General features: G+C 36.8%; 1 protein-coding gene across 3 annotated transcripts; it reads right to left on the minus strand.

Moving 5' to 3' along the window:
* Positions 1 to 1,846: 1,846 nt before the first annotated feature.
* Positions 1,847 to 9,306, minus strand: LOC143884862 (heat stress transcription factor A-1-like). Of its 3 annotated transcripts, none has more exons than XM_077388689.1 (4): positions 8,770 to 9,306; positions 3,006 to 4,201; positions 2,854 to 2,897; positions 1,847 to 2,143 (listed from the first exon to the last, which is right to left on the minus strand). In XM_077388689.1, the coding sequence occupies exons 1-4, from the start codon at positions 9,001 to 9,003 to the stop codon at positions 2,121 to 2,123; spliced, it is 1,497 nt and encodes a 498-aa protein (XP_077244804.1). In that variant the 5' UTR covers positions 9,004 to 9,306; the 3' UTR covers positions 1,847 to 2,120. The 3 variants fall into 3 exon arrangements, with proteins under 3 accessions (XP_077244804.1, XP_077244803.1, XP_077244805.1); XM_077388688.1 differs by having other exon boundaries at positions 1,847 to 2,149; XM_077388690.1 differs by lacking the exon at positions 8,770 to 9,306 and adding an exon at positions 6,620 to 6,944 and having other exon boundaries at positions 1,847 to 2,149.
* Between the last annotated feature and the right edge of the window lie 3,680 nt (positions 9,307 to 12,986).

Below are 12,986 nucleotides of genomic sequence, written 5' to 3' on the forward strand. Positions count from 1 at the left end.
GGACGAAAAGGGGGTGAAAATATCACTTCCTAATGAAAATCCACCCTAATTAAATTTCTTCTCTGAAGGATATTTTTTTGTCAATAAGACCCTGATTATTGGTCTTCTCTTCTCATATTTGGAGGTGGGACCCAATTGTCTTGATATGGGAAAAGGCTAAAAGAGTCCATCTGTCTCGTTTGATGTGGGTCAGTAGTGCATTAGTTACCACCATAGTTAGCAAAATGCCTTTTAAAAAGGATTTTTTTTTTTTTAATAAAACGCATTTTATTGATTTGAACCGGTTTTAAACATATTAAACACATTTTTAGCCAATTTTTCAACTTTACCCTTCTATATTTTATAAGGAGGAGTCTAGACTCACAGAGTCACAGGTGCCCTTGCAAAAAAGGGAGCAAAAAGGCGCCCCCATTGGTCAAATCCCAATATAAGATGGCACTGAAGTTGAGATCATAATTGTCTTAAGTGGAGTTTGCCCAACAAGGGCGCCCTTTGCTCTCTTTTTCGCAAGGGCGCCTGTGAATCTAGCATTCCTCATTTTATAAATGATAAAAGGGAAATGTTATCAGCACAACCATATCTAGATATTTTCACAAACTCAGCTGTCTTTTCTTCTTTAATCGGCTAGCGAGAGCTTTTTGGGAAGGCAAATGATATCTGTGCCAAGGTGTTTCGATAAACAAGCGCTCCACTTGTTTGTCGTGTAGTATATAAAGGGATTTCAGAGGATATTACGGTTCTGAAATCCCTTTAAATCCCTTTTTGAGAACCGTAATATCCTCTAAAATCCCTTTAAATACTAAACGACAAACAAGTGGGACGCTTGTTTATTGAAACACATTGGCGCAGATATCATTTCCCTTTTGGGAAATGTTATAACCTTTTACAACTCTTTAAATACTAAAAGATAAGATAAATTGTGAAAATATCAAAATATGGTTGTGCTATATCATTTCCCATGATAAAAATTTTAGGGGAATGATAATTTCACCCCTCTGACAGATAAAATCCCCTTTAACGTTATTCGATAAGTTTTAAAGGAAAAGGAAAATGTTAAAGGGGGTGAATTTATCCTCAAGTAGTGAACCAGTCTCACAGAAACTGTTTGTTGGGGGGGGGGGAGGAGGAGGAAGAAGAGAGAGAGAGAGATATATATCATTTCCAAAATTTCAATCTATTTTTTGTGTTTCTGTGTTTTTTTTTTGAAGCAATACCATATTAAACTAGAAATTTTCCGATCCCCCTTTTTTTTTTTTGCCGAATCACATTTTGCTAACTATGGGTGCGACAAGTTGCGACATATTGGATTAGTTGATCAGACACTTCAATCTGGTGTTGATCAGACATTTTGTGAGCTTTTCATTGAAATCCAAGTGTTGTTTTTCTCTTGATGATGTTACCATGTACCTTCATTAGCCTTAGCTAAAGAAGTATGTATTCCTATTACTTAGTGGATGACTCAACATTTGTCCCATAGTTTTGTTTTTACATAAATGTTGGAGTGCAAACTTGCTTATATATATTTAGGAAGGTGATTTTTCACCCCCTGTAGGATTATGCGCCCCCCTTTAAAATGAATTGCGGCAGACTTTAACTCTTTTTTATGTCAAATCACATGTGCGTGTGCGTGTGTGTGTGTGTGGGGGGGGGGGGGGGGGGGGCAATAATCCAACAGGGCGTGAAAAAATCATCTCCCTGTATTTATTTTTAGGAATTAGTTAAGCAATTTCTCGGAAAGCCATTTCGAGCCCCATCTGAAAAGCTAAAATTGAAGACTTTGTAGTATTGCAAAGACTTGTATGCACTGGTTAGAAGGTAATCGAGCTAAATTGTAACGCATCTCCAATGATGAATGGACAAAAAAGCTAATAGATTTATCTGGCTTGTTAGATGATAATGTCTTTAATTGAGTGTTTACAAAAACCTTAGACACACTTCTTTGGAAAGAAATCAGGGTTGCATGTGAGGAAGAGCGTTGGTAACTACAAAACCCATTAATTTAAAATACAAGGTAACTAGAATTCAAAGCATTTAATTGAAATACAAAATATTCTTAACCAACAGTCCTCTATGAAAAGGTGCTTGATGACGAGTTGAAGGCCTTGTTACTTCTAAATTCTTTACCAGAATATTGGAAGACCTTCTGCACCTAGTGAAAATATGAGTCAAATAATAGGGAGTTTGTCGAATAAAGAAATAAGACGAAAATTCTTGAATTCTTAATCAGACATTTGTTACAAACAAAAAAACATAAAAAATAAAAAATAAAAAAAAAAGTCGCACAATAGTGAGAAGCCAAAGGAAAGATCTGAATAAAGAAAATAGATTATTTCACAAAATAAAGAATGCTTGCATTTCAAAAGGAAAAAATCATTTCAAAAAATTAAAGAAAATAAATTATATGGTAGCATTTGAAAAAGGAATGTCAAAAGCTTAAGGAGGAAAAGATATAAATTTGAGAGTAAGAGAAAGAAGAGATAAAAAAACATTTTTGTTTCTTAAGACAGGGATATAATTAACTGATATATTTTATATCGATATATCAATATCAATATTGACATACCTGCGATATCGATACATCAGCCAACATCTTTTGATACATTGGTAATATTTTAAAATATCATGACATAACGAGCAATATATTGCGATATATAAGGATCGTGATATTTTCAAAGGTGTAATAGTTTAAAACCACGGAGTTGATAGATGGGCGGAATATATATTTTCCTTAGATGCACAAGACATCGTAGCATTTTTTTTTTTTCTTTATTATCATGGATTGAAACGTTTAATTGGCAAAAAAAAATCATGGAAAAAGGACCTTGGCAAAAAAAAAAATCATGAAAAAAGGACCTGAAACAGACGAATGCTGTGGAATGCTAACGCTGCTCTCTGCCCTGCTTGGATAAGAGAACAAATCATAGCAGGGTATTTTAGATATTGAAACAAGAATATACATTCTCACTCTTTGCCATTCAAAAATATATATATATGTACATTTTCACCTTGTAGTTTCTGATGTAAGAAGCCCCATTTGTTCTGTGAGATGGGCAACATTCTGAGATTTGTCCCATCCATTTTCCGATCCTGTCGGCATCCCTATATCTTTTGCAATAACATCCTGTGTACTCGACTCGGACTCCTCCGGGTCATCAGAGATTAGGCCCGAGGGAAGAAACTGTTCCCAGAAAACATCGTTTATACCCGGAAGGCTTTGAATCCCATCAAACAAGGTATCTACATAAGCATCAGAAGAATATTTCTCAGCTTCTATACCTATTGTCCCTTCCTCTTCCACAGACAAAGGATCATCAATGAATCCACACCCAGTTTCAGGCACCACAAAGCTCTCGCTTGGAATATTAACATTGCCTTCTGTCACCATTCCTGGTATTTGAGGAAATTCAGGAATAAGCATGTCTGTCTTGGATGGGTTGATGTTCTCTTTCACTCCAGAAAGCACTCTTATATCTGGTAATTGGGCTGTAGTAACCATGTCTGCCATACAAGCCGACGATTGAATCTCAGATAAAGTTACTCCCGAGATCCGACTTGCAGAACTTCCACTATCTAACATTTCGGAGGGAGAAGGAACATTATCAATCAAGAGACTGTCGGAGAAGTTCGAAGGTTCTAATCTGGGTGATGGGTCCACCTTCAGAATTTGCATGAGCATGGCTTTTGCAGCCTCATTCATCAACGGTTGAAATTTAATGATCTGTCCATCGGTATTTTCATAGTCCAAGGCATCTTCCTGTTTGGGGAGTCTTCGTTTTTTATTGACTCCGGCGATGCGTCTATTGTTGTCATTCTGTTGCACCAGTTGTGCCAAAAACCCGGGACTTTGCATGGCTTTTGCCAAGAAAGACATCATTTGTTGTTGGTGTTGTTCCATTCCCTGAAGGCGCTGACCTAATGTCTGCAACTGGTTATCAGTATTCTGTTGTTGTTGCCTTAGCCTAACTAGTTCTTGCATGAGTACATTTTTATCCCTTTTCAAACACTCAATTTCTTCCTCAAGCCCAAACTTCCCCACTTCCACGCATGCCCCGAATGATGTACTTTGTGTCGGGAGCTGTTGTGGCTGGCTGTGTACATGACTAGATTTTCGCCTATTAATACTCTTTAACAAATGTTTTTGACCTCTTAGAAAGCCCTCATTTGCAAATTCCCAACGATCTGGATCAACCTTCCGGAAGCCCTGCTCAAATAATGCCAAAAAATGATGTTTTTTTAAGAGAAAAATAGAGGTAAAACAAGTCCACATGCAACTCATTCTTGAAAACTCAGCATTGTTAGTGAAGAGGCATCCCTGAAGAATCAGTGTGGTGAATTAGCTTGTTCTAGATCTACAAATTAGCATTGTTTGTGAAGGGATATTCTTGAAGACGAAGGGAACTGAGTAATCCACAGGTAACTCATTCTTGAAAACAGCTTAGTACAAACAGGCTGACTGATCTTGCCAGAGAGCAAAACATTATTAACCCTAGTTTTGTATATTGTCATCAAAACTCAACTCAAATCAACTCAACTAAGCCTTTGTCCCAAACTAGTTGGGGTTGGCTAATGAATCCTTTAGAAAATTTTCATGAAGAAGGTGAAAGAATCTACCTGACTCAAATTGACCTAGCCTAATCCTGACACTAGTTGGGTTCGTCTACATTGATCATTTTCTTCCATTCTCTCCAATCCAAGGTCATGTTCTCTGTTATGTTCCTAGCCATCAAGTCTCTCCTTACTATTTCTACCCAAGTTGTTTTCGGTCTGCCCCTACCTCTTTTTACTCCATCAACTTGGCACAAGTCCCTTCTTCTCACTGGAGCATCCAAAGGCCTACGTTGGATATGCCCAAACCATCTTAAGCGGTGCTCTCTCATCTTCTCCTCAATTGGTGCCACCCCCACCTTTTTATGGATGTCTTCATTTTTAATTCTATCTAACCTTGTGTGACCGCACATCCATCTAAGCATTCGCATCTCCGATACACTCATCTTATGCACATGCTGCTTCTTGATGGCTCAACATTCTGAGCCATACAACAAGTCTGGTCTCACAACTGTCGTATAAAACTTTACCTTCAACTTGGTAGGTATTTTACGGTCGCACATAACTCCTGAAGCATGCTTCCACTTCAACCAAAACTAAGTGAGGTTAATCCATGTAGTTTTGTCATAAAAAAAATTAGTTTTGTAAAACTGCTTATTTAGTTTAGTGAGGTTAATCCCCCAAAACTTAGTGTCATCTGAGAAATGTACATGAAAAATCCTTATCAATATGTATTGACTTTCCAGTTTCAGTTGGAGAATTGAGTTTTGTTAGTAGTGAACCAATATCGTTGGAAGAAGGGATCCATTTACAGTGCAGGGAAAGTCATTCTCGAAAATAGCACAGTGAGCGCAACAAGATAGGATCAACACTCTAGTAATGAGAATGAGAAACTGAAAACTCAACCCAAGGGATAATGGATTATCCAAAGACCAACAACAAGGATAAGTCACAGCTCACAATGTTGAGCATAAAGTTTCCAGCTCAGTAGATGAAAAGCAAGAATCTGACGGGAAGTGTTGCCAATGAAATATCTAACAGACGGTAACTGTTGGAAACACTAATGACATGAAAGAGACATAAACCCATGACGTAAATTGTGCCACAAATTTGCATTGTACGAATTCTGAATTGAATTTCTGGGGGAAACCAGGGGAAAACGAGAGGTTTAGATGACATGTGGAGTATCTTTTTCTATGCTGAACTCTGGAAGGTATAACATGAGAGAAATGGTATGATTTTACTAGGATATCAACCTTGAAGTTTCAAAAGGACCCCATTAAGATCACACTTTAGGCTATTATACCATCAGTGGACCAAGAAACATATGGAAGTCATTCCCAATTGCTGGCCAAAAGCCTAAACTAAAGTGAAGGCATTACGAAACCATACTTCAATGGTATACAAGGATGAGGTCACCTTAGCGACTTTGCCCATGTCAATGTAGCAGACATTGCAACATAATAGGTTCAATTTTTTAGCTTTTGGATGGGAAGAAGTTTCTCAAAATGCACTGACCATGCTTTGGCTCAAAGGTGATCTAGGTCAATGCAATATGTCTCTGTAAAGGGAACCCCCTTACCGATGGTGGGCCTTTCCAGAATTTCAAAGGACCACCAATCAGATCCTATCTTCTATTTCAATTGGCTGTATCACACATCAATATGAGGTAGTTAATAATTATATTAATATTTTTAGTTTTTATAAGTTTTTGAATTTTTCTATGAGAATGTATTATTTGCATTGCCACTAAAAAATGTACTATTTGCATTCGATTATATGCATGGGTACACTGAGTTCAGCACTCCATTGGCTCTTTTCAGACTTGTTGCCATATACAATTAAAATTTACAAAAAAAAAAAATCACTTCTTCAACGAAAGAGTTAAGGTTTGGTTAAAAATCGTTTATTAAACACATGTTAGCTAACTATGCATTCTTAGATTATGAAAAGCCTGTTCCATTAACTCAATGATGCATGTGATGTGAGTGGATAATAGCTGCTATAAGATTATTTTTCTAGCTTAAAGAAACCCAGTTAAAGAAAATCATAAGAGTTTGTCATATGGACTCACTTCTAAGTTCAAACATCCTTCTACAGTAAGTTTGTATGTGTGCCCGTTACCTACGGCATAGATCAACCATCCTAGACATAAAACCCTTGAATGGTCCAGTACTGGTTGTTTGGCTACAAAATCCTTTTTTTGGGGTGGGTAAGCTTGGAGCGAACCTGCGACCTCAAGGTTGAGAAACATTGGCTACAAAATCCTTAGTAAAATCCATCGGCAAAATAATTTTGGTTGGAAACAGTCTTACCTTGAGAAAAATGCAAGGTATGAGTAAAAACCTTGGATGCTATGACATCTACTAGTGCTGAGCTCAGTGACTTGGCTGGAAACTGTCCCAAATAATTGGATAGGTGACCCTGATAAAAGGAGATCAGTGACTGGGTTCCGTGTCATGGCGAACAACTACTTAACTTAATCTCCTGGATCAGTATAAAAAACAAATAGTTGTAATCAATTTGAACCTACTGCTCGAGGGAGTGTATTAAAATTACAACTATTTACATGCTATGTAACAGAAGAATATATCAGCTTAAGGGAGTGTGTTAAAATTAAGACTATTTACACCCTCACATACAGTGTTTAGGTGCCCATCATAGAGGGTATTTTTGTCCTTTGCTCTAATGTATATACATAAATCACAGTCCTGTGTCAATGAGAACACTTTTACCTCCTCTCCCTCTACTTATTGTATCTTCTCTTATACAAGTGATGATACACACAAGATTGAATCTGATTTTACACATAGCTTGCCAATCTTGGGCATGGAACTGCATCAAAAACAGCATTTGAAAAGACATGTCATGAGGCAAGGCGAGGCATGAAATGTAAGCCCCACAACACTTTTCCTTTTTTAATTTTAAAATCTAAAAATAATAATAAAATTAACGAAAAATCAAGCAAAGAAGTAGGGGAATGTGATGACTCTAAGAAGGAAAGTACTCTGAAAAGTAGTTCATGAAAAAGATCGATTAGTGAAACCAATACTGGGGGAAAATGGAAAAAAAGACTAGAATGGGGTTGCATAAACAAATTCACTGACCTCATTCAAGCTCCCTACCAATAACTAAGTTAATCCAAGTGTTAGGGGTGCAAAAGTAAAAAATTAATTAATCAAAAAGTCATGGCTAAAAAAGTTTGTCGCTGTCAGGAGTCATAAATGGGTGCAAGCCTTCATATGTGAGCCATACTCCTTAAAGTTGCACTGTTTTGCCTTGAGGTATATTGGGTCTTACTGCAAGAGGAGGTATAAGCCTCGAATACTTTTTCAAACGAAGATTCAATATGCACATGGCCTAGTAGACGGATTAGATGAGGTGCTTAGCATCTCTATAAAGTAGTTGCAGAATGGGAACTGTGAAAAAATTAGGGTGAAACTCCGGAATATGACTTCTTGAGGCATAAAATCCAACGCATACCAAAATAACAAAATCCACAAAAAAAAAAAAAAGGTTCAATTTTGTGAATAGATAGGAAACAAAGGGATTTCTAGTATGCAATGTAAGATACAGTTTTTTTATATCGCCGTGCATATCGGTGAATAAAGTCTTAAAAAGAGAACCATTCAAAAAAAAAAAAAAAACAGTCTTAAAAGGAGAAAGTAACAAATCCCACAACTCCCAAGCTATGCCTTGCATTGGTCAAGAATAGAATGTTGTCAACCGAAGTGAATTCAACATAGATCAAAGAGTCCCAAAATCAAATAAAAGGTGCATAAATATACAGTAAATAACAGTACACAATCCAGTGCATCAAGAATACAGTAAATAACTCTAGTCCCTGTTTGAATTGCAGGAATATTCTGGAAAAGTCTGGAAGGGAAAATATTTCTAAAATTTTCCACTTTTTTCCACGAAAAAGGATAATCTGAACCGACCCTATTCATTTTTCACTGAATGGGACCCTCAATTCATGACAATATCCCTCTAAATAACCACAATCATGATATTTCCCTCTAAATTGTGGAAAAAAAAAAAATTCCCATCAAAAATTATTTTTTTTCTGTCAGAAACTTTTTTCTTGCAATCCAAACATGGCCTTAAATAAATAGCATGCCAACAAAGAGTGATGCAATTCCCATCGGAGAAGAAAAATGTAACGAAATGAAAAGAGGTGATTTAAATTGGTAAATAAAAAGGCAGAGAGAATAAAATGCTCACATATGTATTCAACTGTCTGACGAAGCTGGAGAAATTATTGTGCTTGAAATATTTAGGAAGAAGCTCACTCGCGAATTCCGGCGGGTCCCATACAACAAAGCTATTGTTGTTAGGGCTCCAAGAAACTATAGGATCCGTGGCCGGATCATCCACCATATCGTAAGTTTTGCTGAGAAATGGTGGAGGAAGGTTCGTGCTCGAATTAGGGTTCAGATTGCCATTAATTCCGTCCATCTTCTGATCGTGAAGATATCAAACGATGAACATGGATCCGAACAAGGATGGAAGGATAATAATAAAGAGAAAATGATTCGAAGCTAGATTGATTCGAAGAAATTAGGGTTTACAGAGTGTTTGAATCTGCTAAAAGAGTGTAAATGGGATTCAAATTCGAGGAAAATCGAGATGAGATTTTGCAGAGGCAAAACCCTAGAATAAAGAAAAGGTCGTACGAATTGGGGATTTTCATAAGACGATTTTCCATGGAAGGTGACGACACGTGTGAGGGAAGAGGCACGGCGTGCAAAAAGTGCAGAAAGAACAAAGGCGGTTGGATATTATAGTCTACTGAAAGCGCCCTGAGATTTACTGAAATTACGGATATGCCCATGTGGCCGGTCTCGCTTCTGGTTGGAAGAGGTTAGGACTTACGAAGAGTATGGCTAGATGCTACTGTGAGTATAATATAATGAGGCTTGGGGTAGTTTTGGAATTTCAGTATAGAGTATGGGCAATTTCTTTCGCTATCAATAGGTTGGCAGATGCCATAAAATGGCGAGGCAAGCTGAGAGACACGTGATCACATGGGTACGATTACTTGAAACTACCAAAATAACCTTCTAAGCATTTTTCTTACGGCGGGGCGATGATTTTTTCACACCCACTGTAGGATCATGGCTCCCTCTTTTTCACGTGATTTGACGTCCAAAAAGCGTAAAAGGGGCAGTTTGGATAGGCGAATTTTAGAATCCATGATCTTGTTGTCTGCTCTCCGGACAATGTCTATCGGATTTTAAGTAAGAAACTTAGGTTTTAGAAATCTCTCCCGCATCCTTAGATTTCTAAAACCTAGAAACACGGGATGATCTGCTACTCTCTTGCTGATAGAAAGAAGGGTGAGAAATCAGAAAATGACGGCAGGTCCGCTTCTTCTCTTGTCTCTATTCTACAATGTTGAAGAAATCCTAGATTCCAAAATCCACGTATCCAAGCGGCCCCTTAAAGTCTGCTACAATTCGCATGAAAAGGGGGAGCGCGTAATCCTACAGGGCAGGCGAAAAAATCATCTCCCAAATGTTATCAGCACAACCATATTTTGGTAGTTGCACAAACCCAGCTCTCTTGTCTTCTTTAGTTGGCTCATGAGAGCTTTTTGGGAAATGTAATAACCTTTTGAAAGCTCTTTAAATACTAGAAGACAAGATGAGATAGCAAAAATATCAAAATAGGTTCATTTTGTGTATTTTGTGTTGGGAAATTGTATCAATACTACCATGTTTTAACAGTTGCACGGTCCTTGCTTGTCTTTTCTTTTCTAATTAGCCTGTGAGTGCTTTTTGGGAACTGTAATAACCTTTAACAGCTCTTTAAATACTAAAAGTTGTATCATTTTCCTTTCACTTAGCTTTTATATGGTGGCTGACCGTCAAGTACCCTAAAAAAGGGACCACCCTTGATATTTGATCCAACAGCAGCTCACTTTTTAAGAGACTGTTGTTGGATCAAATATCAAGGATGGTACTTTTGAAGTACCACCTTCACGGGACTTGACGGTCGGGCACCATATAATTTCACTTACTTAAAAAGCCAATTTAAAGTTGGGAAGTGATATATATTCTCCCACTTTTCTTTTTCTTTCTTTTGTCATTTTGTGTTTTATAATAAATTCCAAGTTTAACACACTGGAAATTAATTTTCCATGGTAATTTATAAAATTCTGAAAAATATTTTCTCTTACCTCCAAGCATGGTTTAAAATTTCGACTGAAATCCGAAATTTCGGATATCGGTGGGGACCGAAACCGGAATTTTTCGAAATTCCATTTTTCGCCCTTTACCAAATTTTGGACCGAAATTTCGGTTTAATGACATTATTTATTAAAAAAAAGTGTTACAAAATTTCGGAATTTCGCCATTTCGGTCTGAAATTTCAAAATTTGGGTCCGGAATTTGGAACCAAATTACCAAATTTCGGACCTTCGATTTTTGGTGAGGTCTGAAGCGGCTACCGAAACCAAAATTTTAAACCTTGCCTCCAAGAACAATGTTATTCAATGCTCACTCGTTCCACCCGTTTCTTTTATTTTTGACTTTGAGCAAAAAATTATGGTGATTTGTTACGAATTGTGTTTCACAAGGGGATATGTGCATGTATAATCTTAAAAATTAATTTAGGGCCCGTTTGGATACCCCTTGGTTTGGATTTTGAGGTGAATTTGGATTTTTAAATCCAAATTCGGCGTTCGGTAAGCCTTTATGACATCTGGATTTGGATTTGAGTGAAATCCACAAGATTTACAAATTCCTCATGTTAGTGTAATTTTTTGGATTTATAAATCCTTTCTGCGAGAGGTAATATATAAATCTAAATGTGACCCGTAAGGGGTTAAAATGACCAAAATATACCAAAAAAGTGTTAAATGACTTAAGTACCCACATGACATTAAAATCTGATCAAAATACATCGTATTAAAATGACTAGAAAACCTCCGAGTTAGGCAAAATGATCGAAATGCCCGTATACCAGGTAAAATGACAAAATACCCCCGAGTCGTGCAAAATTACTAAAATACCCTTATGACATAAAAATGATCAAAATAACCTCATTCAGGGTAAAATGACTAGAATACTCCAATATCAGAAAAAATTACTAAAATACCCATATATCAAGTAAAAATGACCCATGGCTCATAAAAAATGACTGAAAATACCATCATGAGATAAAAATGATAAAAATACGTCATATTGGGCAAAATGACTAGAAATACCCCTATACTAGGTAAAAATGACAAAATATTCTCGAGTCGTGCAAAATGACTAAAATACCCTTATAACATAAAATGATCAAAATAACCTCATATAGGGTAAAATGACTAAAATACTCCAAAATCATGAAAAATTGTCGAAATACCATTATATCAAGTAAAAATGACCTAGGACTCATGAAAAATAACTAAAATGACTAAAAATACCCTCATGAGATAAAAATACGCCATATTAGGTAAGATGACTAGAATACCTCCGGGTCATGCAAAATGACCGGAATACACCTATACTGGGTGAAAATGACCAAATACCCTGAGTCATGGAAAATGACTAAAACACCCTTATGACAAAAAATTGACCAAAATACCCCGATATAGGGTAAAATGACTAGAATGCACCTGGATCATTGAAAATGGCTGAAATGCCCCTATATCAAGTATTTTAGGGCTTTTTTGTTTTGTTAGATTTCAAATTCAAAGAGCATCCAAAAAAAAAAATTAATTTAGATTTGAAATCCAAATCTATACGTGGTCATCCAAACGACATTATTTATAAATTTGTCAATTTTAAAATTCTTGATTTCAAATCCATGAATTTTGGAAATCCAAATTCACCTCCAAATCCAAATCCAAGGGGTATCCAAACGGGCCTTAGCGAAATGATATCCCCCTCCTAACGGATAAAATCCCCACTTTATCAATTTATGTGAGAATGGTTCACTGCTTGAGGATAAATTCACCCCTTTTAACGTTGTTCTTAGCCTTTAAAAGTTAATGGTTAAGGGGAGGATTTTATTCGTGTGAGAGGGGAGTTAAATATCATTTCCCTTAATTTATGTATTTCACAAGGGGATATGCATGTATAATCGAGACTGTTGATCTTGTAGACCATCATGTGACGACCCTCATAGTCCGAGTCTCATGCCTAGCAGACGTCTCAATCTTAAGATAGAGGCTTAAAAGAATCAACGGTTTAGATACTTCGTTTAAGATTATGACAAATGATCGTGAGTCCAAAACCAATTATCAGACCCATAGACCAGATCACGTTCATGGAGTCCACATAGTGAGTATCATTTCAGAATTTTTGTGGGCAGAGACTACAGACGCCTCAACCTATGTTGCAAAAGTGGTATTTGCTTGAGACATTTTAGTCCCACATCGGATGAGGAGAGAAATCTCCACTCCTACCACTCCTATATAAGACAATGGATGTAAATTGGTATAATCACGC

Source organism: Tasmannia lanceolata, unplaced genomic scaffold (assembly GCF_043159265.1).
Source record: "Tasmannia lanceolata isolate RefF3 unplaced genomic scaffold, GAP_Taslan_0.1 ptg000008l, whole genome shotgun sequence".
NCBI lineage: Eukaryota > Viridiplantae > Streptophyta > Magnoliopsida > Canellales > Winteraceae > Tasmannia > Tasmannia lanceolata.